The sequence below is a fragment of the Acinonyx jubatus genome, chromosome E1 (assembly GCF_027475565.1).
Source record: "Acinonyx jubatus isolate Ajub_Pintada_27869175 chromosome E1, VMU_Ajub_asm_v1.0, whole genome shotgun sequence".
Classification (NCBI taxonomy): domain Eukaryota; kingdom Metazoa; phylum Chordata; class Mammalia; order Carnivora; family Felidae; genus Acinonyx; species Acinonyx jubatus.
The window spans coordinates 26,497,096-26,520,354 of NC_069397.1; the positions used below are offsets into that span (position 1 = coordinate 26,497,096).

The window sequence follows — 23,259 nt, forward strand, 5'->3', positions numbered from 1 at the left end:
TTGAAAAAATGAGTTCTCTCTCCAGTGCCCTTTAATTTGTATACTTTCATTTCTCCTGTTTTCACGAACCCCTCGCTATGTCAATCCCTAGGGAGCCATTTCATCAATGTGTAGCAAGCTGCCCCAATTCCAGGTTAACAAGAAAGTGCCTCGGTGGTGGCTCCTACACGTAAATAAACAACGGTTGAAGAAATTATGGTTGTAGGTAGATCTGGCAAAGTCGACCATTAGTTGGAAGTAGCTAAAGGGAAGCAAAAAATCAAAACGCTCAAGAAAACGGACACAATTTTGGAATGATCAAAGATGTCTTTATAAAGTTTGTTCATGACTTCATTCTAAATATACAGAATAAAAAATGGTGTCAGCTCATTCGTGAGACACCAATCAGAATTTTCTTATACTGTCTCAAAATTTAAAGATCAGTTTCCCAAGAGGGTGTGCAATGCATCATAAGATGGCCTTTTTTTTAAGGTAGGAGAGGAAGGGTTGGGCAGGATTAAATAAATTTTACCATGATAGACATGCAAGACCGTTATCCAATCTAGTATAATTTATACACACTTTAATGACTTAGAAAAACAAAGGAGTCATTTCTGACAAGCCTAAAAGGCTTGACATACTCAACATACTTAGGAACTAGTTTTTGGTGTCCGGAATTCTTTAATTGTACCACGTGGGCCTTCTGAAAGTAACAAAGAAAAGCCCGGTTTCTGTTAAGTTCGCTGCTGAACATCACATTCCACCTGAATAAAACACAAGCTGGATTGAATTGAGGGTGGATACCTTACCTTAACACACAAAGGAAAAGTGTGTCAGTGCAAAATATGGACTAAACTGTTTTCAGAAAACAAAACAAAACATTTTTTTTTTTTAAATTGATATAGGGTGGAAAAGGGTATTTTCCTTCCTGGTTTGGAGTCCTCCCAATTTAAGGCAGAACTCATTTCTAATTTCTGCCATTAGAACCTTTTTCTGCTTATTTGGTTTTCTCCTCTGAGTTCAACCGCTGCTGGATTCGTTTGGCATAACTTTGTGCCATGGAGTTAATGATGGACAGGATGAAGTAACACACCATTACAACGACCAACTTCTCAAACATCCAGGACAACCAGTTTTCTCCCTGTAAGAATAAATGCAGAACAACCCACGAGAAATGCTTCATTAGTTCAGCAGTAAAAAGGGGATCATTTACAATATTTAAGAAAAATGATGAGAATTTGGGGCTTATAAGCTATAAAGTCTAAACAATGAAAATGAGAAGGCCCGTGTCTCTAGATACCCTGAAGTCTATATTCAGGCCTTCTGACACCCAATTATTAAGATTTCACTTTGTCAGATGCAAAGTCAATGTTGATTCACATAGTTTAGAATGGGTCAGTGTGAGGTCGCCTTTTTTACTACATAATAAAAATTTTGATTCAATTCTGCTCTCTGAAGTTGCCATGTAGATACTTGTGGAGAGCAGTGTCCAGATAGTTACATGTCGTTCCAGCACTGGGAGCAGCTTTTAAAATATGTCATCTATTTCTGAAGTCATGTTTGGTCAACTGAGGGCGGCAAAGGGCCACACAGAGTGTAAGGCAGACGGGGGGGGGGGGGGGGGGGGGGAATTCTACAACTATGCTTCCTTCAAGTTTCCCATTTCAGGTTACTGCTTACCCATCCTCTTCTAGTCATTTCCCTTTGCCACAGAACTGTTTACAGAAAAGGCAGCCTTAGTTTAAGTTAAAGTTTTTAAGTTCAGCTATGCGAAGAGCCTTTTTTTAAAAAAAGAAAAAAGATTATTTTCCCATCTCTTAAAAAAGTAGGGCAAAAATGAAGGAGATAGTCAAGTGACCGCCGTTAGTCACATACTTTGTTATGCTATGAAGTGCTACAAATTTTAACTTTTTAATCCACTTGGGAAGTAGATTTGGTAATAAATCATTTAAGATCAAGGCAACAACTCATTCTACATAACACATCATTTGCCATTAGCCTTCCCTTTGTTTTTTTTTTGGAGAAGACAGATACAAACGGAAATTACATTTCTGATTTAGTCAAAGCCAGTGTCCCAGTAGAGAGTAAACAGAGCCTCCACTTCAGTTACTGAAGACTGACAGACAAACTACTCTATTTGCCTCAAAATGCCAGTGAGTGCTGGGAGTATAATTTCAGCCCGAGACTGGGGGGAGGGGGGTGGCAGAAGAGAGGAAAACAGAGCAAAGTCTCACCTGCGGTGTGCCCATCTCACTTCTGTGGTGAAGCTTCTGCCGCTGGGCCTCCAGATATTCCTGAAATGGCTTCTGCAGAGATGGACCTATGCCGGGGACAGCACTGGAAGCAGGGTACGATAACCCAAGGAAAAAGATACATTTGGGAAGAAAAGCAAGAAAAATGTGAAAGAAAAATCCACTTACCACCTGGACTCAAAAAGCAGGGATTGGACAGAAAGAGGAAAAAAAATACAACAATCAGCACAACTGGCAAAATCCTCTGAACTCTTTTCAGTGGATACATTCATCCTTTAATAACCCCTTCTAGGAGAAAAATCTCTTCCACCAACTCAGGAGAGAAACTAGGAGCTGAGCCCCTTCTGGCACAAGAGTTCATCCTCAGAGTGAGACCAGCTAGGCTGATGCCGCACGCTGTTGTGGCACAAAGAATAAAATGAATGACTTCTGAGAAGTCCCACATTTATCACCACCAGTTCCTGTAAGAACTGGTTTGAACCGATTAATAAGGAAATGACTTATGCTTGTGTCATCCCTAGTTGAAAAAGAAACTGCCCGCCCTCTCTCTGACTTGTCCCATCTTCTCAGAGGGGGCGGTCCTTTCTCAATCTAAGTCCTTATTAGGACAATCTGTGCGTCATCCTTATCCAAAAAGAATGCATTAGCAAATTTGGGAGGCACCTCCCACTAGTCAGAAGTCAGTGATTAACAAAGGAACAAAGAAGGAACTCTGAACCTTGAATCACTTCGTGGTTTATGGTAGATGGTTTGCACAGAAACTACAGTACATTACTAAACAACTTGTTCTGAAATGACTGGGATAGGGATCTCTGATAAGTTTATGTACTCGGAGGTCCCTCTCACCCAGAATATGTGGAGGCAGTGCTGTTAAACCGGTTTGGCAACCAGCTACCAGGATCCTGTTTTAGAAATGCTTGCAGGCGTTTTTTAAAATGGTAACTTGAGGCAACTTAGAAAATCAAACATCTCTATTTTCTGTACCTTTTATTTTCTCATTTGCCATAACAGGACTAAAAGGTAGATGAGCTCAGTCTCCTGCGGCCAGCAAAAGCTATGTCAATATGTATTTGCAACAGCACCTAATGTTCCCTCTTATAAGTACTGACTTCACCACCTCTTTTCGAGAACAATTCAGTTACTGCTTTCTGTAATACAAAGCAGAGAAGCCGAGGAAGAGAAATTTTTTGCTACTATATTTACCAGAAGTTAACACATATATAACTTCTGGCTGACACTTCTCTTTGATCCTCTTAAGTATCAACCACCAAGTACTTAATGGAGTCCTTATTTTGTGTCTGACATTGTAATTGGCACTAAGGGAAAACAAAACAACTGCAAGAAATAGCTTGTGCCCACAAGGAACTTAGAATCATTATGGAGATTCAAAACACACGGGCACACACACGTACACACAAACTGATTTGTGAACAACAAAATTTACAAATTAATACTAAAATTTTTTGATATAGAAGACATATTCCAAAGGAACTGGAGAAAGGAGAGATCAGTGTGGGGTGAAGCTGTCAAAAAGATCCTTTAATAAATATTGAAAGACACGGGGAAGGGCTGAATAGACATAATAGCAGAGACCATGGCTGTACTGATCAGCACATAAGACCCAGACGGACAGACAGGAAAAATGGAGAAGGAAGGGCAAAGTCTCTTTCTTAACCTACAGCCTCAGTCTCTCTCTCACTGACTTTTAAGTAGCTTTACGTTAAGGGGTAAACCAGAGAAGCTGGGTCTGAGCTGTGTTGCTATTTATCAGTGATGATTCTCACTACAACAGGGCAACGAGAGGACAAACTTTCTCTTTATTTTTTATTTTTCTTAAGTTTTATTTAAGTTATCTCTACATGGGGCTCAAACTCATGGCCCTGAAATCAAGAGTCACATGCTCCTCTGACTGAACCAGCCAGACAGAACTTAACTTCAGAAAATCAATTCTTATTCACTCTTAATAACAAATGCTAGGAGCCTGGGTGGCTCTGGGGGTTTGAGCGTCTGACTCTTGACTTCGGCTCAGATCATGGTCCCATGGTTTGTGAGCTGGCAGCTCTGGGATTCTCCGTCTCCCTATCCTTCTACACCTCCCCTGTACTCTCTCTCTCTCAAAAATAAACAAATAAAAAAAAAAATACCCTATATCGTTGTTTTTAAACTTCCAAGGATAAGCCATAGTCAAGCCATTGTGTTTTTTTTTTTAAGGTTAAAACACTCCTTTTATTTACAATGGCTGATATAATTGTAAACTAATGTGAACAGCTAGATTATACAAGAAATGCCTTGAAAATTCTCTTTTTGATGTCCTCTAAGAGTTGGATTCCATTATATGTGCCTTGTTCTTTCTTCAGACTTCTAACTTCAGACTAGAGTTTAGCAGAAATAAGGCTTACAGTTACCCTCAAATAATTCTTGGGCTCCATTCTTGGGCCATTATTGAAAGAGAAAATGCAGAACTAAGACCCACATGTTAGAAAGGTTCTACTTTTTTGTTGCTGTGGTTGAGGGGAATGAGGAAGGGACTGGCAACAGTCATTCTAGACTCTCTTCAAAATAATGTGAAGTTAAAAAATGTTGCCATTGTTAAGTCTATTAAGAGCTACACTCTAGTTGAGAGAGAATATATGTCATTACATTTAGTTTAGTTTATTGCACATTTACATTTAGTGATGTGCAATTTTCAACTATCTTGGGCTAATGCTGAGATAATTTTTTAAGGTGCTATATAGTGTTACATGCTTTGAAGAATTTTTGGTGGGGTGGGAGACGAATCTATTAGTTTCTCATAAGAGACTAGGGAAACAGTTGAAATAGAGAAGTTAAAAGTTTTTATTGCAGGGGTGCCTGGGTGGCTCAGCTAGTTAAGCTTCTGACTTTGGCTCAGGTCATGATCTTGTGGTTTGTGAGTTCAAGCCCCAAGTTAGGCTCTGTGCTGACAGCTCACAGCCTGGAGCTTGCTTTGGATTCTGTGTCTCCCTCTCTCTGCCCACCCCCATTTATGCTCTGTCTCTCAAAAGTGAGTAACTGTTAAAAATTTTTTTTTAAAGTTTTCATTGCAATATATTAACCAATACTATCATGAACAAATGTCACATGCTCTCAATAAATCCGAAAAAAAAAGAACACATAAGTATTAACTATTATATAACTAATTGTCGGATTCTCTTAACCTTGATATACTCATCAAAATTTTAGTTTTATTTTTATTGTTCTAGCTCTACAAACAATGGCTTAGGCCACAGTTGCCTCAGCTTATACAAAGCACATTACACTAGAGTTCCCTTAATTAACATCAAAGCCATTTTAGTAATGGACTACATAAAAATTGAAAGTGCAGTTGTCACTCTTTTTAAATATATATATTTCATTAATATTTCTGTACAGCTGTCAATCTTAACTTGCATTTAAAGCAAACTATAATACCAGCCCATGACCTCATCCCTCAAGTTATTTTCAAGCAGCAGACAGAAGAGTCCATTCTGACATTTAAGATTAATTTAAGGTACATATATGGGGGATGGGGGGGTGAAGAATAACTTGAATTCCAGTTCAGTGGTTTTTTACAGTTGGCTTAGGAAATAGCTTAAATGCCATTCTCTGAAAGCCATTAAATTCAAAGTACCCTGTGCACCTGGCCAAGGAGTCATCTCAACCTGTAGTGAATGCGTGAAGTCCTCCATCTGCCATTAGGTCTGATGAAGTTCAAAGTATTATAGTTTCGTGATATAAAAGGATATAAAGTAGGAGGAGAACAAACACAAAATGATTTTTCAGTCAACTATTGGATTTAAATATGTTTAAACTACCCTTGTAAACACTTTCTCTAAGTAAGAAAGCCTTAAAAAAAAACCCTAAAAAACAAAAACAGAAAAAACAACAAAAAAGATCTCATCTGCTTTTCCTTGCTGTAGACCTTCAACATGGTGGGTAGAAAAAGCTTTGTGGATAGTAATTATCTTGATATTTACTTTCTTGGCATACACAAACATGTTTCAGATAATATCTCATTAAAAAACAAATTTCCAAAAAAGTAATGGCAATTTTTGAATTTCTGTTATTGATTTTAATAAAGAAAAAAAAACTGTCAGAAAATGCAAAATGAGAAAAACAAAGAGAAAACAAAGGAGAAAAAATAAAGAAAAAAAAAAAACCCTACGTAAGTCCAAACCCACCCAAAGCTTGAAAAGCGGTTTCACAGGAACAGTATTTTACCAGGCTTACATACCTTAGGAGGTATGTAACAAGACAAACTTCTTTGTAAAATTCTGTTAAGGGCCCTGACCAATATGCAAACAACTATTTTTCTGCAGTTTTTAATACATTATGTGACTCTGCTTCTGAAAATCATTTTTCTGAAAATAAATCTATATTTTAAACTCTCCCCATATTGACTTATTATAAATAAAGGTCTGCATTATTCTCTGTACCCACAAAAAGCCAGAAAATCTTCCAGAGGAAGCATCACAATTGGTAGAGGCTGGAGAGAGAGTGGGTGGTATGATTATTTGTCACAGTGTTTAAATTTTCATTTTGTTGGTTATTCCTGGGCACACAACCCATCCCAAAACTTTATCGGTCATTATTATTCCTGTTTCCAAGGAATTCCTTTTAAATTGTGTAACTCTCAAACAAAATGGTTCAACAGATATAAAAAACACATCATTAAAACTTTCAATCTCTTCTCCATCATAGAGATGGTCATCAAACTAACAATTGTTATTAGAAGACCTGAAATTTTCCTGTTCACGATTCTGGTTGGATTTTTCCAGCCAGGTGTATGTTTTTGTTACTATGTGCCACCATAAAACTGGGGCACAGTGTTTAATAACAGAAATAACATGACTTAAAAAACATTGATTTGTCTTGTTGTTTAGACCTACTTACACAGGGCTGCCTCATATAAAGGTTAAGCAGTTAAAATGCCTAGGGAAATTAAGTAGGTATGATTAAGTAAATGTTTTATTTAATATAGGCTCTGCTCCTTTCTTAATCACTTTTTTGAGGATCTTAGCACTGATGTGATCATGGAAGTTACACTGGCTTTCCTGAAAATATATTGTCTGACATCAGTTCTTAGTAAAGGCTACAGAGTAAGAAGCCTTTATCTTTCTTAGAAAAAATTATAGGCAAAATGTATTTTCTACCTTTCTTTCACTAGTTGTGCTGTACTCTGAGGCTAATTTATTTAACATCCCTCTGATGATTAATCATAACATCTAAATAACATTCTCAGGGTGTGATTAGTCAAACCTCTGAAAGCTTATAAATGGCAGAAAAATGTTTTTAGAATAAAATTCAGGTCAAGGACAATATTAAAGAAAGGAAAAGTTAGGGTTTAATCAATTCTACTGCTGTTATAATTCAGAATCATAGTAGAAATTTTTTTGAAGTAAACTAATGATGCCCACTACTTTTTGAGCATAAAAAGTGGCTTTTGAGGCCAAGAAGCTTAGACCAATGGTTTGTAAACATTTTGAATATATGTATATATTACTTGTGCAAACAGTAAAATACACAAATACAAATTAAAAAGGATAAAATAAAGCTAAAATTTAAAAAAATTCTTAACTTTAAGTATGATGGCATTTGTGTTATCATTAAGTGAATATTTATTTCAAGACATATTACATACTTGTCCTTTATTAAAGTAGTAATTTCTAAATTTGTTGGCTGACTTCTATAGACATATACTAGTAAGATGTCAATGCTGCAACTTTTTTTTACTGTTTCTTGTGACTGCATTATTAGTACTATCTTCCTTCTGTTTCTTTATAGGAAACTTTTAAAGCTACTTGTCTGTTTTGTGAAGGTTAATTTAATTAAAACTAGGAATTATAAATCTGATTAATGGGGCACAGAAAAACACAATATACTGCAACAGGCCCAATGTGAAACCCTTCTGTATCATGGAACTCCCACTGTTTCCTTAGCCTATTTTTGTATTCCATGAGATGTGATTTTCTGACCTGTGGACTGAGGGAGTGCCAATCAGATTATTGGTAAACTATATGCTCCATGTCATATATATGTATAGTGTATAGTCATATAAAGTTTATATGTATATGCTACCATAATGTTATATATGTAACAAAAATACACAAAAAAAGAAAATAACAAAGATGAAAATAAATATACATAGAAGTTCTGAAAAAAATGAGAAGTTCTATTATTTTAGTCCCATTCTGATGGTGGAGACCACTGGTTTAGACCATGAAGCTAAACTTCAAGCGGTATAAATATTATACCTTATTCCCAAGAAGGTATAGTTAGCAGAGCAATTCAGTGCAGGACTGTTTGGTAATATATCAGAAAGAAAAGAAGCTATTTCTGTAAAGACACAGGATGTCTCTTTTTTGCTGACTTCTAATGGGTCATTTATAAAGAGTGCTATTAAGAATCTGGAGAGTCAAACCTCAAGAAACTGAAATTCTGTGCCCTTGGTTAAATTTTAATTATACTTCAAATGAGTATCAGGGGTCTTCAGACTGATTTTGATTGAGTGAGGATCACTGTATGTAAATCAATAAATCGGATTTATCCTCTGACTCCAGAGAATTCCTCTATCAACTGAGAATTGGCCCAGAAGCACAGGAGTAGAGAGTCTTACTATTAAATGGAAAATGGTCTCCTGCAGACTCAAGCCAACCGGTGGTTCTGCTGAAGAGACTGAATTTTACAATGAAGGTACTAGTAGGATATATTTTCAGAGATAAAATAAAAACTCCTTCCCATTCCACTGCCCCATTTACATGCTTATCTTGTCTTCTATATATAAGAGGCAATGACAGCATGGTAGAAGTTCAGTAAGAAGATGGATTAACAATTCCCTTTCTTCTTTAAAAAAAAAAAATTTTTTTTTTTCTTTAAAGTAAACTCTACTCCCAATGTGGGGCTCAAACTCACAACTCCAAGATCAAGAGCTGCATGCTCTACCCACTAAGCTAGCCAGACATGCTCCACACCCCCAGCAATTCCCTTTCTTGATAAGTTTTATAAATAATTTTCTGTTTCCAGAAGTGTGCAGATTTTAACCAAACACTATAGAGTTAAATCCACCCTCCCCCCCACCCCCGCCCCCACCCTCCGCAGTGATCTAAACAGGCTTAACGGTTAGTATTTTAATGAGTTGTCATTTCCTGTCTGATAAAGATTCTCACAGTATTTAACCACCAGTTTCCCTGTGGCCCAACCAATACTAGAGCTCTATTCATAGTGACTCAGAATGGATCTCAGACTCCAGGCCTGATTCAACAATGACAGATTGCTCCAAATGAAATGGTCATAAGGTAGACTGCTCTGAAGAAGGAAGGAAGGGGGAGTGTAGTTTATCATGCAATCTTTCTGAAGAAGTCAAAGGCCATCATGATGACTCCCATTAATATTTATAGCTTTCCAGTCCACAGACATTAGAGAAAGAAAAAAAAAAAAAAAAAAAAGAGAAACAAAATGATACCTAATTAACCCAGGAATATGACAAGTAAATGAACTGATGTTAATTGCAAATCAACTTATATTTAACCCAGTAAAAGTGGGATCCTGTAATTCTGTATGACTGGAATGAAAGGGTTATTAATTTCCCCATGTAATTGAATAGGGAACCTGAATCTTTGAAGCTAATATTACAAGAAAAAAATGTTAACTGATGTATTCTACTTGCTTTTGGATCTGAAATGTGGCAGCCCTAACCCAAACCAAATTCCTTTATATCTCAGGACCTTGGAAGAGTACCCCAACATAAAATAAAGTTGGAATGAAAACTACACTACACTAAACAATCTAGGGTTTTCTCAGATACAAAAGTTTGGGTTGATAATCTCTGGCATTGTCTAAAATTCGTTGTGATTCAACCTCAGGATCTGGAATTAAAACATCTTGAATTTCATTCACATCTGTGTCCCTTTCAAATGATTTAAACCTCTTTTGTACTCAAGTTAATCCACTGTGTGTTCAGCAGTATTATAAACACATGACACCATCGGTTTCTTAGTGGCTGTGTAGAAGGAAGACTACTGCATTATCCAGAAACATCAGGTGTATTGTTACTACTGGCTTACAGCACATTTCCATCAAAGACGTTTTCAAAAAATAATAATAACAATAATCTGCAATTGTCCTTGCTTTTGAACATTTGGAATTTTTTTCTATCAGTCAGAATGGAGGTAAAACCTCCTTATAATTAGTAGCTACTCTTTGGATTATGCTATCATTAAAGGGACACTTTTGAAAACAAAACCTGAGCAGTAGGAGCTAAGTGGGCATTTATGTTAATGAATGAACCCAGAACTAAACGAGCAGTTTATAAGAACCAAGTAAAAATGATTGGCTGCCAAAACAAAATCCCGTAAAAAAAATCAACTGATTTCAGTTCTAGAAAATGGTGCACCGATGGCAGCTTTATACAGCGACAAATTTGTGTCTGGCTTGAAGACCCATTGAATTCTAAGGATGAAATCACCAACAGGGACCCATAGACCCAAAGATCAAGAATAAAGGAGAGTTTGCAGAATTTTAAATTGAAGGTGGGATGGCATAAAAACTTACTGAGTTTAGTCATTCAAAGTGGCAGGAAGGTGTGTGGAGAAAAAAATGACAGTTACTGACTGGAATTCAACCTCAACTAAGAACAATCTAGTTATTCCAACATTAGTTAGGAAGAGAATCACAAAACGCAGTAGATAATGAAGAAGAAAAAAGTCATGATCTCTGTCCTTAATGAACTTAATCTAGAAGGGTGATGAGAGAGGAAAAAAATGCATTTAAACCTACAGTACAAAAGCCAGTAGGTTTCTCCCTCAAAGTAACATCTGCAGTAACTAATTACAGCTGTACAAGGTGAATGCAAGTGTGAACAAGGAGTGGAAAGAAAAAATTCACATTGACTCCCTATCAAATTCACACAGTAGCCATTTGAAACTGGCACTGTAGTCCAAACCTCCAACTTCAAATAGACTACCTCACTGCTTTCTACAGCACTCCCTCAATATTTCTCTTTCTACCTCAAAAGATCTTAGAATCTTTAGTTTTGAAAGAAGCAGTGGTTAAAGAAAATAATCCACTGAGGCTTTTGATCTTGTCTCCTGGATCCTATCTCCATCTCTTGCATTTACATGAATTTAACTTCTCTGTGTTTCAGTTTCCCTATCTACACAGTGATAGTACCTTACAGGTTTTGTTATGCATATTCAGTAAAAATGTATGTAAAGCATCTGGCAAAGCAGGTTCTTAGTAAATGCTAATTTCCAACCCACATCCTTCCCTTTTTTCATTTCTATCTTCCATCTCTAGCTTTTTTACTAGAGTCTTTCCTTCAGTCTCAAAATACTGTTCTAATAATGAATGAACGAATGCATTCATGATTAGAAATGAATGAATGGATTCATTCAGTTTACACAACACTTAAAATGTGTCAGGTGTGACCCTGATCTGCTTTTTCCTTTAATCAACAATTCCATGTAATACAATTTAATTCAGTTTTAATTTACATCATTCTACAGAAATGCTCTAATTATGGCCAGCAGTAAGTTCCTAATGCAATGACAACTTCTCATACAGTCTAACTTCAGAGTTCCTGCTTTATCTTTTAGCTATGATGCCTCCCAATATCCATAACAAAAATATAGAAGATTTAAGTGTTAAAAGAGAAGATAACAAACTACAGGAAGAGGACATGAACATTTTCCACCCTAACTGCAGAAGATTATGTTAAAGTCAGTGTGTACAAAGGAGTCTCAGCAGCTGCAATGTTAAAACTTAATGTATCCTTTTTTAGTTAATACAAATATTTGTATTTTACACTTCTGCAACCGTTTCTAATTATTTTATAGTGATCAAAGGCAAAGAGAATCAACTACATTAACCATTTTATATTTTAAAATGAAAATAGATTTTTCTTTCTGTAGAAGAAAAAGTCCAGGCCAACAGAGCTCACTCTGACCACTTGTCATAGGATAAGGAAGAAGAAACATCCTTAAGACTCAAGCACTTAATTACTCACTGGTTAAAATGATCCCTCTCTTGCCACAGGCAAATCCGACTCTGAGGTCAAACATCAAGTTAACTCAGAAATAGGCAGCAAAGAGCAGGGAACATTCTGTGTCTGGTAAAAAGTCCCTGCTCCAGCCAACCCCCTCCCCCAAGTCCAATGATTTGAGTTATGGAAACTTTCCTGTGTGGTAAAACTAGGGACTTTGTCTTCCAATAAGACCCTGGCAACCTGACAATAAGCCAATGTTCTGCATATGGTTTGTTACGAGTCATATGCTTAATGTTATTTTCTGGGAATTCTCATCTTCTACTTGGTGAGAATACTGGAACATGTCATTTTAATAACGATTTTAATGTTAGACTTGGTCATGCTCTTATGCCCAGGTCTCTCTCATTTGGAGAAAGTCTAAAATTAAATAAAAATTAATTTTAAATCTTATTAAAAAAAAAAAGACTGAAACAAATGTAATGCCTTTGAAGCTCTGAAGTTCCCTCTTTCTTTGATTCCATCTCTTGACTTATTTCACACTAAGATACCAAACAGTGAAAAACTCTATTACATGCCTATTCTTTTTTTTTCAGAACCTTTCTCTGTCCTCCTGCCAAACATATCATAAACCAAAAGGCTTTCTCTCAAGGCAATTATCTGTATTCTAACATCTCTCAGAATATAAAACTGATTCATTACATATGTTAAGATTTCCATATATAACTAGACTAACCCTGATTTAAGAAAATATAATAGAGATACCTTTCCCTAAACTTAATGACATTAGTAATTACTTCCCAGAACTGTTTAAGAAATAAATCTACTAATTATTATTTCTAGTTGAAGGAAGGGAACTATTTACTGTTAAAATTGCAGTAAATTTTGAAGGTAGGGCTTACCTTCTCTCTGGAACCTTAGGACTGTCATACAATGACATACTGTACTAAAAAACAAGGGTATAGTTAAGGTATCATATTTAGCTGGGCCACTCCCTAGTTACATTAAGAGTACCAGCCCTTTGGAAAGGAATATATCCTACAGTAATCAGTATAGCATTCAAATCTGTGTAAAATTAATACTAAACCACACTACCAGAGATGTAATGGTCAATAATAACTCAATGCTGGAGGTGGGGTGAAGTGAGGGGTTGGGGTGGCATTAGTGAGCAGTTTAGCCTGGTAGGCCACAGGCATACCTGTGGTAAGAATTTGCCCAAATATGGCCCTAGACAAAATTAAGTTATCTTATCAAAACTAAGTTATCAAAACTGAGGGTTATCTTGCTTATGTCCAATTTCTCTCTTATTCACCTTTTCCCTCTTCTGTGTTTTCCCTTTCACCATACTCTCAGGCTCTTTACTATGTGCTCACCTTTCCTGCACTAAGAAATGCTCATAAAGCATTGTTCGAAAAAATAAAAAACACGGAAACATTTCAAATGTTCATCAATGGTAAGTGGATAAATAATTACCCAATGGAATAACATATAGCAACCAAAATGAATTATATTCAGCAACACAGAATAACATTAGCAACATAAAAGAAATCTGAAACAATTACATATAGTATGATACCCCCCTTTATTTTGAGAGAGAGCACAAGTGGGGGAGGCACAGAAAGAGGGAGAGAGAGAATCCCAAGCAGGCTCTGCACCATCAGCGCAGAGCCTAATGCAGGGCTTGAACTCACGAAACACGAGACCATGACCTGAGCCAAAGTCAGACACTCAACTGAGCCATATAGGCGCCCTTAGTATGATACTCTTTTTATGAAAACAAAAACAAAACAAAAAACTAAAGCACAAATTATATAAATGAGTTATTTATAACAACTCTGACCTCATTTCCTTATCAATAAGAGGAAAAAAATACCCACCATACAAGGCTACAATTAGAAGTAAACAGTAATAATAATTGTAGGTAAAGTGCTCACTATGTTCAAAAAATAGTATACTTGGGGTGCCTGGTTAGCTCAGTCAGAAAAGTATGTGCCTCTTGGTTTTGGGGTCATGAGTTCGAGCCACACGCTGGGTGTAGAGATTACTTAAATAAATAAACTTAAATAATATCTTCAAGAATTATTTGTACAATCTTTGATGAAGAACTTCATCCCGGTTAAAGGCCAAGAATTAGGCCTTCCCTCAATCCTTCCTGGGAGTAAACAAAATAGTCACTTAGCATTCTACCTTTCTATCCAGTCAACAGAAACTGGAAAAAACAGAGACTGAAGACACAGACAACAAAAAAATCTAGATGAAAGGCACTATTTATTTATTTATTGCTGGTGATTTTTAAAATTTATTATTATTATTATTATTTTTTAACGTTTATTTTTGAGAGAGAGAGAGAGCAAGCAGGGGAGGGCTAGAGAGAGGGGGACAGAGGATCCAAAGCGGGCTCTGTGCTGACAGCAGACTGCCTGATGTGGGTCTCAAACTCATTAACCAGATCATGACCTAAGCCTAAGTCAGATGCTTAACTGACGGAGCCACCCAGGCGCCCCACTGGTGACTTTTTAAAAATTGTTTATTTATTTTTGAGAGAGAGAGCGAGCAAGAAAGTGAGGAGCAGAGAGAGAGGAAGACAGAGGATCTGAAGCTGACTCTCCTCTGACAGCAGAGAACCTGTTGAGGGCTTGAACTCATGATCCAGATCATGACCTGAGCTGAGATCGAGTCAGATGTTTAATTGACCGAGCCACTTGGGCTCCCTGAGATGGAAAGCATTTTAAAAATTCACATGCCTTGGAATGTTAAACCACGGATAGAAGTATGTTTCTACTAAACTGGGCATTTCACATTTGATTGGAAGTTGGAAAGGTTGTCAGTGGCCTCCTGAACTGGAGAAGAAATACTACCAGTTAAATAACTAGTCTGGGGCAGACTTCATATTCAAATCTCAATTTATTTTGTTCAAAGGCAGTACACTCTTTTCATGTTCCACTCCCTAGCTCTCCTTTACTCTTGGGGTTCATTTTTCATTCCTTCTTGTCTCAGTATCTCATCATTTTAAATTTGAATTGTTGCTGGCTTTTTTTTGTCTTGTCTTTTGATTTTTCCCTCTACCACAGCAACTCACCACTCCCTTAATTATGGGTACTTAGTTTTAAATATCCTTCAAAAGCCCGTATTCCAAACTTTACTAGTTTAGTTTGATGATTTGCTAAACCATTTACAGTTTAACAGTGTAAAGAGGGATACCAAACAATCAAAGGATAATGTTATTAGAGGTAGTATTTTCAGATCAACTCAGCAAGGGGTCTAGGGAGTCAATTTAACTGTTCTTTCCTTTTCTAAAACAAACTACCAAACTATTATATATGTAATAATAAATTTACACCTACCAAAATTCATTATCCTTGTTTAACTTCATTTTCAGTCTAGGTTTGGTGAGTCTGTTTATTATCATTTAGACACTTGTATTTAAAAGCACTTCCTACTTCAAACTGTAGGAAAACAGATCATGTCAAGCTCAATTGGAGGATTTGATTAAAAGATGTTATTCTTGGGGCACCTGGTGGCTCAGTCAGTTGAGCGTCCTACTCTCGGTTTCGGCTCAGGTCATGATCTCACGGTTTTTGAGTTCGAGCCCCATATTGGGCTCTGTGCTGACAGTGCAGAGCCTGCTTGGGATTCTCTCTCTGTCCCTACCCCATTCATGCACTCTTTCTCTCTCTCTCTCTCTCTCTCAAAAATAAATAAACTGTAAAAAAAAAACTTTAGACAGATAATGTTATTCCTGACAAATATGAGAAAAACAAAAAAAAAAAAACCCAAAAAACCAAACACCTATTGGCAGCTGGTAATACAGAATTATTATCTGCCAAGTCTGGTTATTTATGCCATTTAATACATTATCTAGAAAAGAAGTTAATGAGGTAATCCCTGTAGAAAGCACTGGGGAAAAGAGGATACCAGGATGTTCCAGTATCCATGTCCTGAAAACAATTTTAAAAGTATGATACCACCCATTTAATTCAATTAAAACTGGATTCCAACAGGTCTTGAATATCTTAGAATACCTTTATGCAAAACCACCTTTAAAAAAAAAAAGTTTATTTGTTTTGAGAGAGAAAAAGAGGACATGTGCACGTGTGCACACATTCACACACATGATTGGGAGAGGGGCAGAGAGAGAGAAAATCCCAAGCAGGCTCTTTGCTACCAGCATAGAATCCAGTGCAGGGCTTGGTCTCACAAACTGTGAAATCATGACCTGAGCTGAAATCAAGAGTTTGATGCTTAACTGACTGAGCCACCGAGGCACCCCATATGCAAAACCATCTTTAAGAAGAATCACTGAATAAAAAAAAAAAAAAAAAAAAGTTTATTTATTTTTGAGAGAGAGCGAGTAGGAAGGGGCAAAGAGAGAGGGAACAGAGGATCCAAAGTGGGCTCTGTGCTGACGGCAGAGACTGATGAGGGGCTCAAACTCATAAACCAGGAGACCATAACCTGGGCTGAAGTTGGACACCTAACTGACTGAGTCACCCAGGCACCCCAAGAATCACTGGATTTTCTGTGAAGGGCTGTGCTAGATGAGCTAGTAAAGGGAAGAAAGTACTGATTTTGAAAACCGTAAGAATTCCACTTTTGATTTGTTGGCCTATTATTATAAAGACTCTTATTTCTATTTACTGTGTATAAGTAATACAACTTTTTAGAAATTCCAAAGGCTGGGGAAACACTCTGGGCTATGAAATGATATGCGAATTTTTATGGGCCAGATCTTTATTTGGATACCATGTGTTCATTTATCCACTAGATAGTTATCAAGCACCTGCTATGTGTCAATCAAGATGCCAGGTGCTGTAGACACAATAGTGAACGAAGGCATGCCCTCTGCCAGTAAGAAGCATACATGTTAGTGGTAGAAAGACAATAATCATATACCCTCAAACATAAATGGAAAAACACAACTGTCAGTGCATGTAGAACAGGCGTCTCTAGAAAAAAGGATATCTGATTTAGTCAGGGAAGGCATTTTGTTAATGTAATAGTTGAAATTTAAAGGACACTGTCTAGGCCACTGGTTCTCCATGGGGTTAGTGGTGGTTGTGGAGGTATACATGCATTGGGACATTCGGTAATGTCTACAGACATTTTTTAAAAATTATTTTCAATGTTTATTTATTTTTGAGAGAGAGAAAGAGAGAGAGAGGGATGACCAGAGAGAGAGGGAGACACAGAATCTGAAGCAGGCTCCAGGCTCTGAGCTGTCAACACAGAGCCCGATGAGGGGCTCAAACTCACAAACTGTGAGATCATGACCTGAGCTGAAGTCAGCCGCTTAACCGACTGAGCCACCCAGGTGCCCTGACATTTTTAACATCATGACTGGGAGAGACTATTAGCATCTAGTGAGTAGAGGACAGGATGCAGTCAAATACCTTACAGTGCACAGGACAGTCGCCCACAACAAAGAATTACCTGGCCTAAAATGTCAACAATGCAAAGGTTAAGAAGCCCTGAACTAGGCAAAGGGAAAAGCAGAAGCAAGTAAAGACCATTCATGGGAGACTCAACAAGAGAAAATTATAGAGGTTACATCATACAAGGATCACGTTCAGGAATTTTAGCTTTATTTTAAGAATGAAGGAAAAAACAAGTAAAAGTTTTAAAAAAGATGAGGAGCTGGGGGTAAGGGCGGTGGTGGTAATGTGCTCAGATTAATATTTTTAAAAGGTTACTAACTGCGGTATAGAGAACAGATTAGAAGGGAACATAAGTTGATGTGAGTAGGGAAGACAGGTAGTTAACTAATCTTTTTATTTACTTATTTACTTTTTCTTTTTAATTTTCAACGTTTATTTATTTATTTTGAGGGAGAGAGAGAGAGAGAGAGAGAGAGAGCACAATGGGGAAGGGACAGAAAGAAGGAGACAGAATTCCAAGTAGGTTCTGTGCCATCAGTGCACAGCCCGACATGGGGCTCAAACTCATGAACCTGTGAGATCAGGACCTGAACCGAGATCAAGAGTCAGATGCTTAACTGACTGCGCCACCCAAGCACCCCACTAATCTTTTTAGAAACTCCAAAGACTGGGGAAACAGAAGGTGGTAGTGGTGGGTAAGTTGTTGAAAAACTTCCTTCTATAAATGTTCAGCATGGGAACAGAAGAAGGGGAGGATGTAGAGTGCTACATGCACAGTCATTCCTATAATGTGTGGGTTTTTGTAGTAGTCAGCTGTGTGTCCTTCATAATTCTTGAGGTGGAACAATAAACTCTAAGAACAGATGAAATGCCTTCTTTGTATTTAAAAAATAAGGGACAAGAATATTTCTTCTTTCTTTTTGAATGTTATGTATGGTGACTTGTAAACCAATTCATCTGTAAGGATCCAGGCAACAAAAAACTGGAGTAATTAAATTTTAATGTATAAACTATAATCCACATTTGTGATCAGAAGCTTAGGAAGTAATAAAACCAATAACTGGCCCTACTGAGTATATTCTCAAGAATATGTTTTTCCTCAATTATTATATTAAAACCATAATAGAAAATATTAAAAACTATTTTATTACAAAATATATATAGAAGAGAATAAATATAATATACAAGGTATGGTTTAAAGAATAATAAAACGAATACTTATAAACTTACCTCCAAATGGCAATTTTTTAAATAGCAAAATTGTCAATAGTGTTTTGTTTTACAAATGGCTTTTAAGATAAAGATTCATGTTAAAACTACATAAAGGGAAAAAAACAAAAAAAAGCCAAAAAACTACATCAAGTGTACTTTCTACCACTGGGCAGTTAAACTTTTTTTTTTTTTTAAGTAATCTCTATACCCAACATGGGGCTCAAACTCACAACCCTGAGATCAAGAGTCACGTGCTCCATGGACTGAGCCAGCCAGGAGACCTTGGGCAGTTAAAGTATTAAATGAAAACCTCATACCTGTAAACACTGAATTAAAAAAATATATATAAAAAGTTCAATTTGCTATCTGACAGTATTCCTATTCCAGTTAATAATCTGATTAACCAGATAAAATGAGTCTGTCTTTATTTTTATCAAAGTCAACTCCATAAATTTGTGACATTATCATTTAAAGCATAAGTTAAAACTTACTTCTATAAACACAAAAATAAAAGCTTTGGATAGGCTAGGCTTTTTTTTTTAAATGGCCGGATTTTTCTCTAGTGAAGTAATAGGTTCATAACTGACCTATTTTGTAATATTAAATCATCTTATCATGCCTTCTTTAATGAAATATTAATATTTTATGTAAGATTTATATTTAAATTAAAGGCAACTGTGTATCTGGCATCCAATTTTGGCTAAAAATCACAGCACTGTACTAAAGCACCATTAAACTGTAATAATACACACATGTCTTTTATATAAAGAGAATTTCTTATTTCTTTGGAGGAGCAACGGTCTCAAACTCCAAAGCTTCTTTTATTCTTATTTTTAAACTTTATTATTTTTTTCCAAAGCTTCTTTTAAATCAAGAATTATATGACTTTAAAATTAAAATTAAATTAAAAATTTAAAATTAAATAAGGGTTATCTGAACTTCATCTTTCTCAGCTGTAGAGCAAGAAAGTCTTCAATTTAATAACAGGGCAAAAGATTTTTCCTTCTCAAAAGATAAAAAAATATGCATTAGAAAAATTATGTTTCAATAAAATCTTTTATAAATTTTCTTCTGTTCAGTGATATTAATATTAGTCCACAAAGAATTACTTACCCGATGAAAGCCACCATCTGCTCCACTATGTGTTTGCTGAATGTTATTATAACGAAGATTTTCTGTAAAGAAAATGCCAGTTAAAATATGTTACCCAAAAAAAACCCCACTATAAATTCATAATTCTGATAAGAGTTTAAAAAGATGAGGTACTGCCCCAATTGCAATTTTTAAAATTCTTTAAAAAAACAAAATATACGAAACACCACTTTACTGACAAATGCTACCTACTTTGTATTTTAAAGATGTTTTTCCTTTAGCACAGCTGTATTCTAACCAGCATACACGACCATGTCTGAGGGAAAAATATGAGTCATGAAACCCAAGGCTGGGTGGACATTCCGCATGTTCTATGTATCCTAGAATGGATACATAGACAAACTGAAGTCATGGGTTCCCATACAGACCCCACTACTGAAATTAAAGCTGATCAGCCTGATGACATGCGTCTGGTCTAAATCTAATCCATAGGATCTTGAAAAGCCTGTATGCCCTTCATAGAAAGTTTATAGAAGTTATTATTAAAGTTCCATTTTCAGATCCTGAATGATTTTGGACTTTTAGGCTTACTATACAAGCAAAAGTATCAACAGTTATTCAGAATCTTTATCAGATTTGGGTCATTTTAATTTGGTGTTTTTTAGTACTCTCCATTAAAGATGTTGACATCCTACCTTTCAAGTAAAGATGTCTTTAGGACTAACAGGTAGCAAATGTCCTCAACTCAAATAAATGTTCAAAATAATATATAACATAAGGCATTATTATGGATTTTCAGGGAACACAAAGATGGCAAGGACACTTCCTTCTTCAATGCCCTGAAGAAATTAAAATATTTTTCTGTATTATAGTAGAAAAATGATAAATTATGTGTGTGTGTATATATATATATATACACATAACTATAGATGACATTAGTACTAAAAATGTGTTACAGAAGTTCAGAGAAAGGAGAGGTACATAAGTACAATTAGAGATTCAAGAATGTGGTATTAAAGTTTAGCTCTAAAGGAATGGTAAGAATTCTGATTAAACATGAGTAATTCAAAGTTGTCCCTCGACTGCTTAAATCTTTGTTATTGTTTGTCAAATAATAACTTCAGACTATGCAACCACAGGGGAGGGAAGAAAAATAAAATAAATAATAGTAGACTTCTTTTTATCCACCCATTATGAATCTCAGGAAAGTGGCTAAATTACACTAAAGCATATCATTTCAGGTAGAAGACTAATAAAGCAATGATATTTTCTTAAGGAATGTCTAGTGTTAGCAGAGACATTGACAGCTGCACAGTTGGGTATGTGTAAGGAAGCAGGACTAAAAAAGAAAAAAAAAGTTCATAGTCTTTTTTTTTTTTGGTGTTTATGTATCTATTAATTTTTTAAAATATTTATTTATTTATTTTTGAGAGAGAAAGAGGGAGACAGAGAATCCAAAGCAGGCTCTAGGCTCCAAGCTGTCAGTGCAGAGTCCAACGTGGGGCTTGACTGTAAGATCATGACCTGAGCTGAAGTCGGACACTTAACCGACTGAGCCACCCAGGCACTCCCATATCTATTAATTTTAAAAAGATTACTTACTACTTATCTTATGGAAAAAGCAAGCACATATAGATGTCAAAAATAGTTACAAAATGGATGGTGATTTCATAAACAATGTTACACAAATGGTATATGAAGATTACAAAACTAACAAGACAATTATACAGATCATTTTAGGAGAAAAGCATTATATACAAGGGTCCTTCTAGTTTCCATACTAAAAGCCAGTTAGGTGGAACTATAAATCTTTCACTAACAATGGCTTTTGCCTCTCAGTGATTTCACCACCATGAGTTTTCCCTTACCATCATTTCCTAACATTGAAAATAAGCCAATGCCCAGATAATTGCATAATTTCACTGCTTGAAAACAAAACAAGACTTTCTTTTTATATGTAACAGCTTGAAAATTCACAGTGCTGGGCAAGACATAAATGTGTCAGATATTTAAGAACATATGTCTCATCTCAGAGTCATTCGGGCTGGAGGTCTGAGTGGGGATTCTACCAAATAAACAAACACACGGCACAGACCACCAGACAGCCCACTCAACCATGTGTGCAGAATAGTCAAGGGAAAGGGTTGAGTAGGAAAGAAAAGAAAAGAAAGAAAAAAAAAAAAAGAGGGTGTAGGGAACTAATGGTGCCAGAACGAACAAAGAAACTATCTATAAAAGAAGCGTCCTTCAATGGAAAAAAAGAGTCTTAAATTCATTTATTAAAAATTTATTGAGTGTCTACAACATGTCAGATGATATTCTAGGCACTAGAATATCTCAGTGAGCCAAAGACAAAATTCTCTACCTTCATGGAGCTTCCATTTCCATGTATGTGTCCATGTCGGAAAGGTAAAGAGGCAACAAACAACATACACGGTAAGTAAATTACAGGGTATATGAAATATTGAGTGTAAGTATATTGACTTTGGAAATCCCAATCTAATATTATTAGGTGGGGTAATTTGAAATTTTTAAGAGAAGTTTAACAAATAGCAAGGTATCAATAAAAATAACAATATTTTTGGCTCTTTGCTTTAGGCTGAGGAAAAAGAAGAATCAGAAGAAAAGATGGATTTGTTATTACAGAAAAATCTGTGTGTGGGGTTTCCTCCTGGTTACTTCAGAAATAGCTAAAATGCTTATATTATGCACTACTATTGTCTACCCAAGAATGAGAAATGTTTATTGTCCTGAGCTACATCTGGATGTACACCAAGTAACATGCCTTTAGAAAGTATGTGTCTCCATGATACAATGGAACACAGCAAACACATCCCATAGTCTGTTTAGTGAAGAAACTCAGATTCTCTGCTTTCAGAAACATAGAACTTTTTTTCCCTCTACACACATACAGGGAATACCTTCAAATTTATACAGTTTGGTTTGAATTCCAGAGCCTAGGCATGGATTTTATCTTCTCTAACACTGTTCTCCTACCTATGAAATTTGGATAACAACTACCTCACAGGATTGTTCTGAGATAACCAGTGCAAACTGCCTGGCACAGGTCTTGATAAATAGCAGGCATTACACAATTCAATTTCCTTAATCATGTAAGTAATTTATAGCTTAGAAGGCAATGCCAAAGAATGCAAAGAACACTGAACTTGAAGCCAAAAGACTTGGGTTCAAATCCTAGCTGTTACTTACATTCTTAGGCAACTACTACTTAGTAATCTTCTAAGTGTGACAATTACAAAATTGGAGTAGTAATTTCTCTATCCAATGATTATAATAATAAAATCAGCTCACATACACTAAGTGCTTTAAAGTGTGAAGTACTAAAAAAATAATAACAATTAAAAAAAATAAA

The 23,259-nt window shown here is 36.0% G+C and overlaps 1 protein-coding gene across 3 annotated transcripts in view; it reads right to left on the reverse strand.

The window, feature by feature from the left end:
* Positions 1-286: 286 nt before the first annotated feature.
* VMP1 (vacuole membrane protein 1) overlaps positions 287-23,259 on the reverse strand; it is a 126,255-nt gene continuing 103,282 nt past the window's right edge. For all 3 annotated transcript variants that reach the window (XM_027034264.2, XM_015069710.3, XM_015069711.3), the window contains 3 exons: positions 19,908-19,969; positions 2,214-2,316; positions 287-1,120 (listed from right to left, as the gene is read on the reverse strand). In XM_027034264.2, the coding sequence (XP_026890065.1) occupies positions 977-1,120; positions 2,214-2,316; positions 19,908-19,969 (309 nt within the window). In that variant the 3' untranslated portion in view covers positions 287-976. The remainder of the gene's footprint in view (positions 1,121-2,213; positions 2,317-19,907; positions 19,970-23,259) is intronic.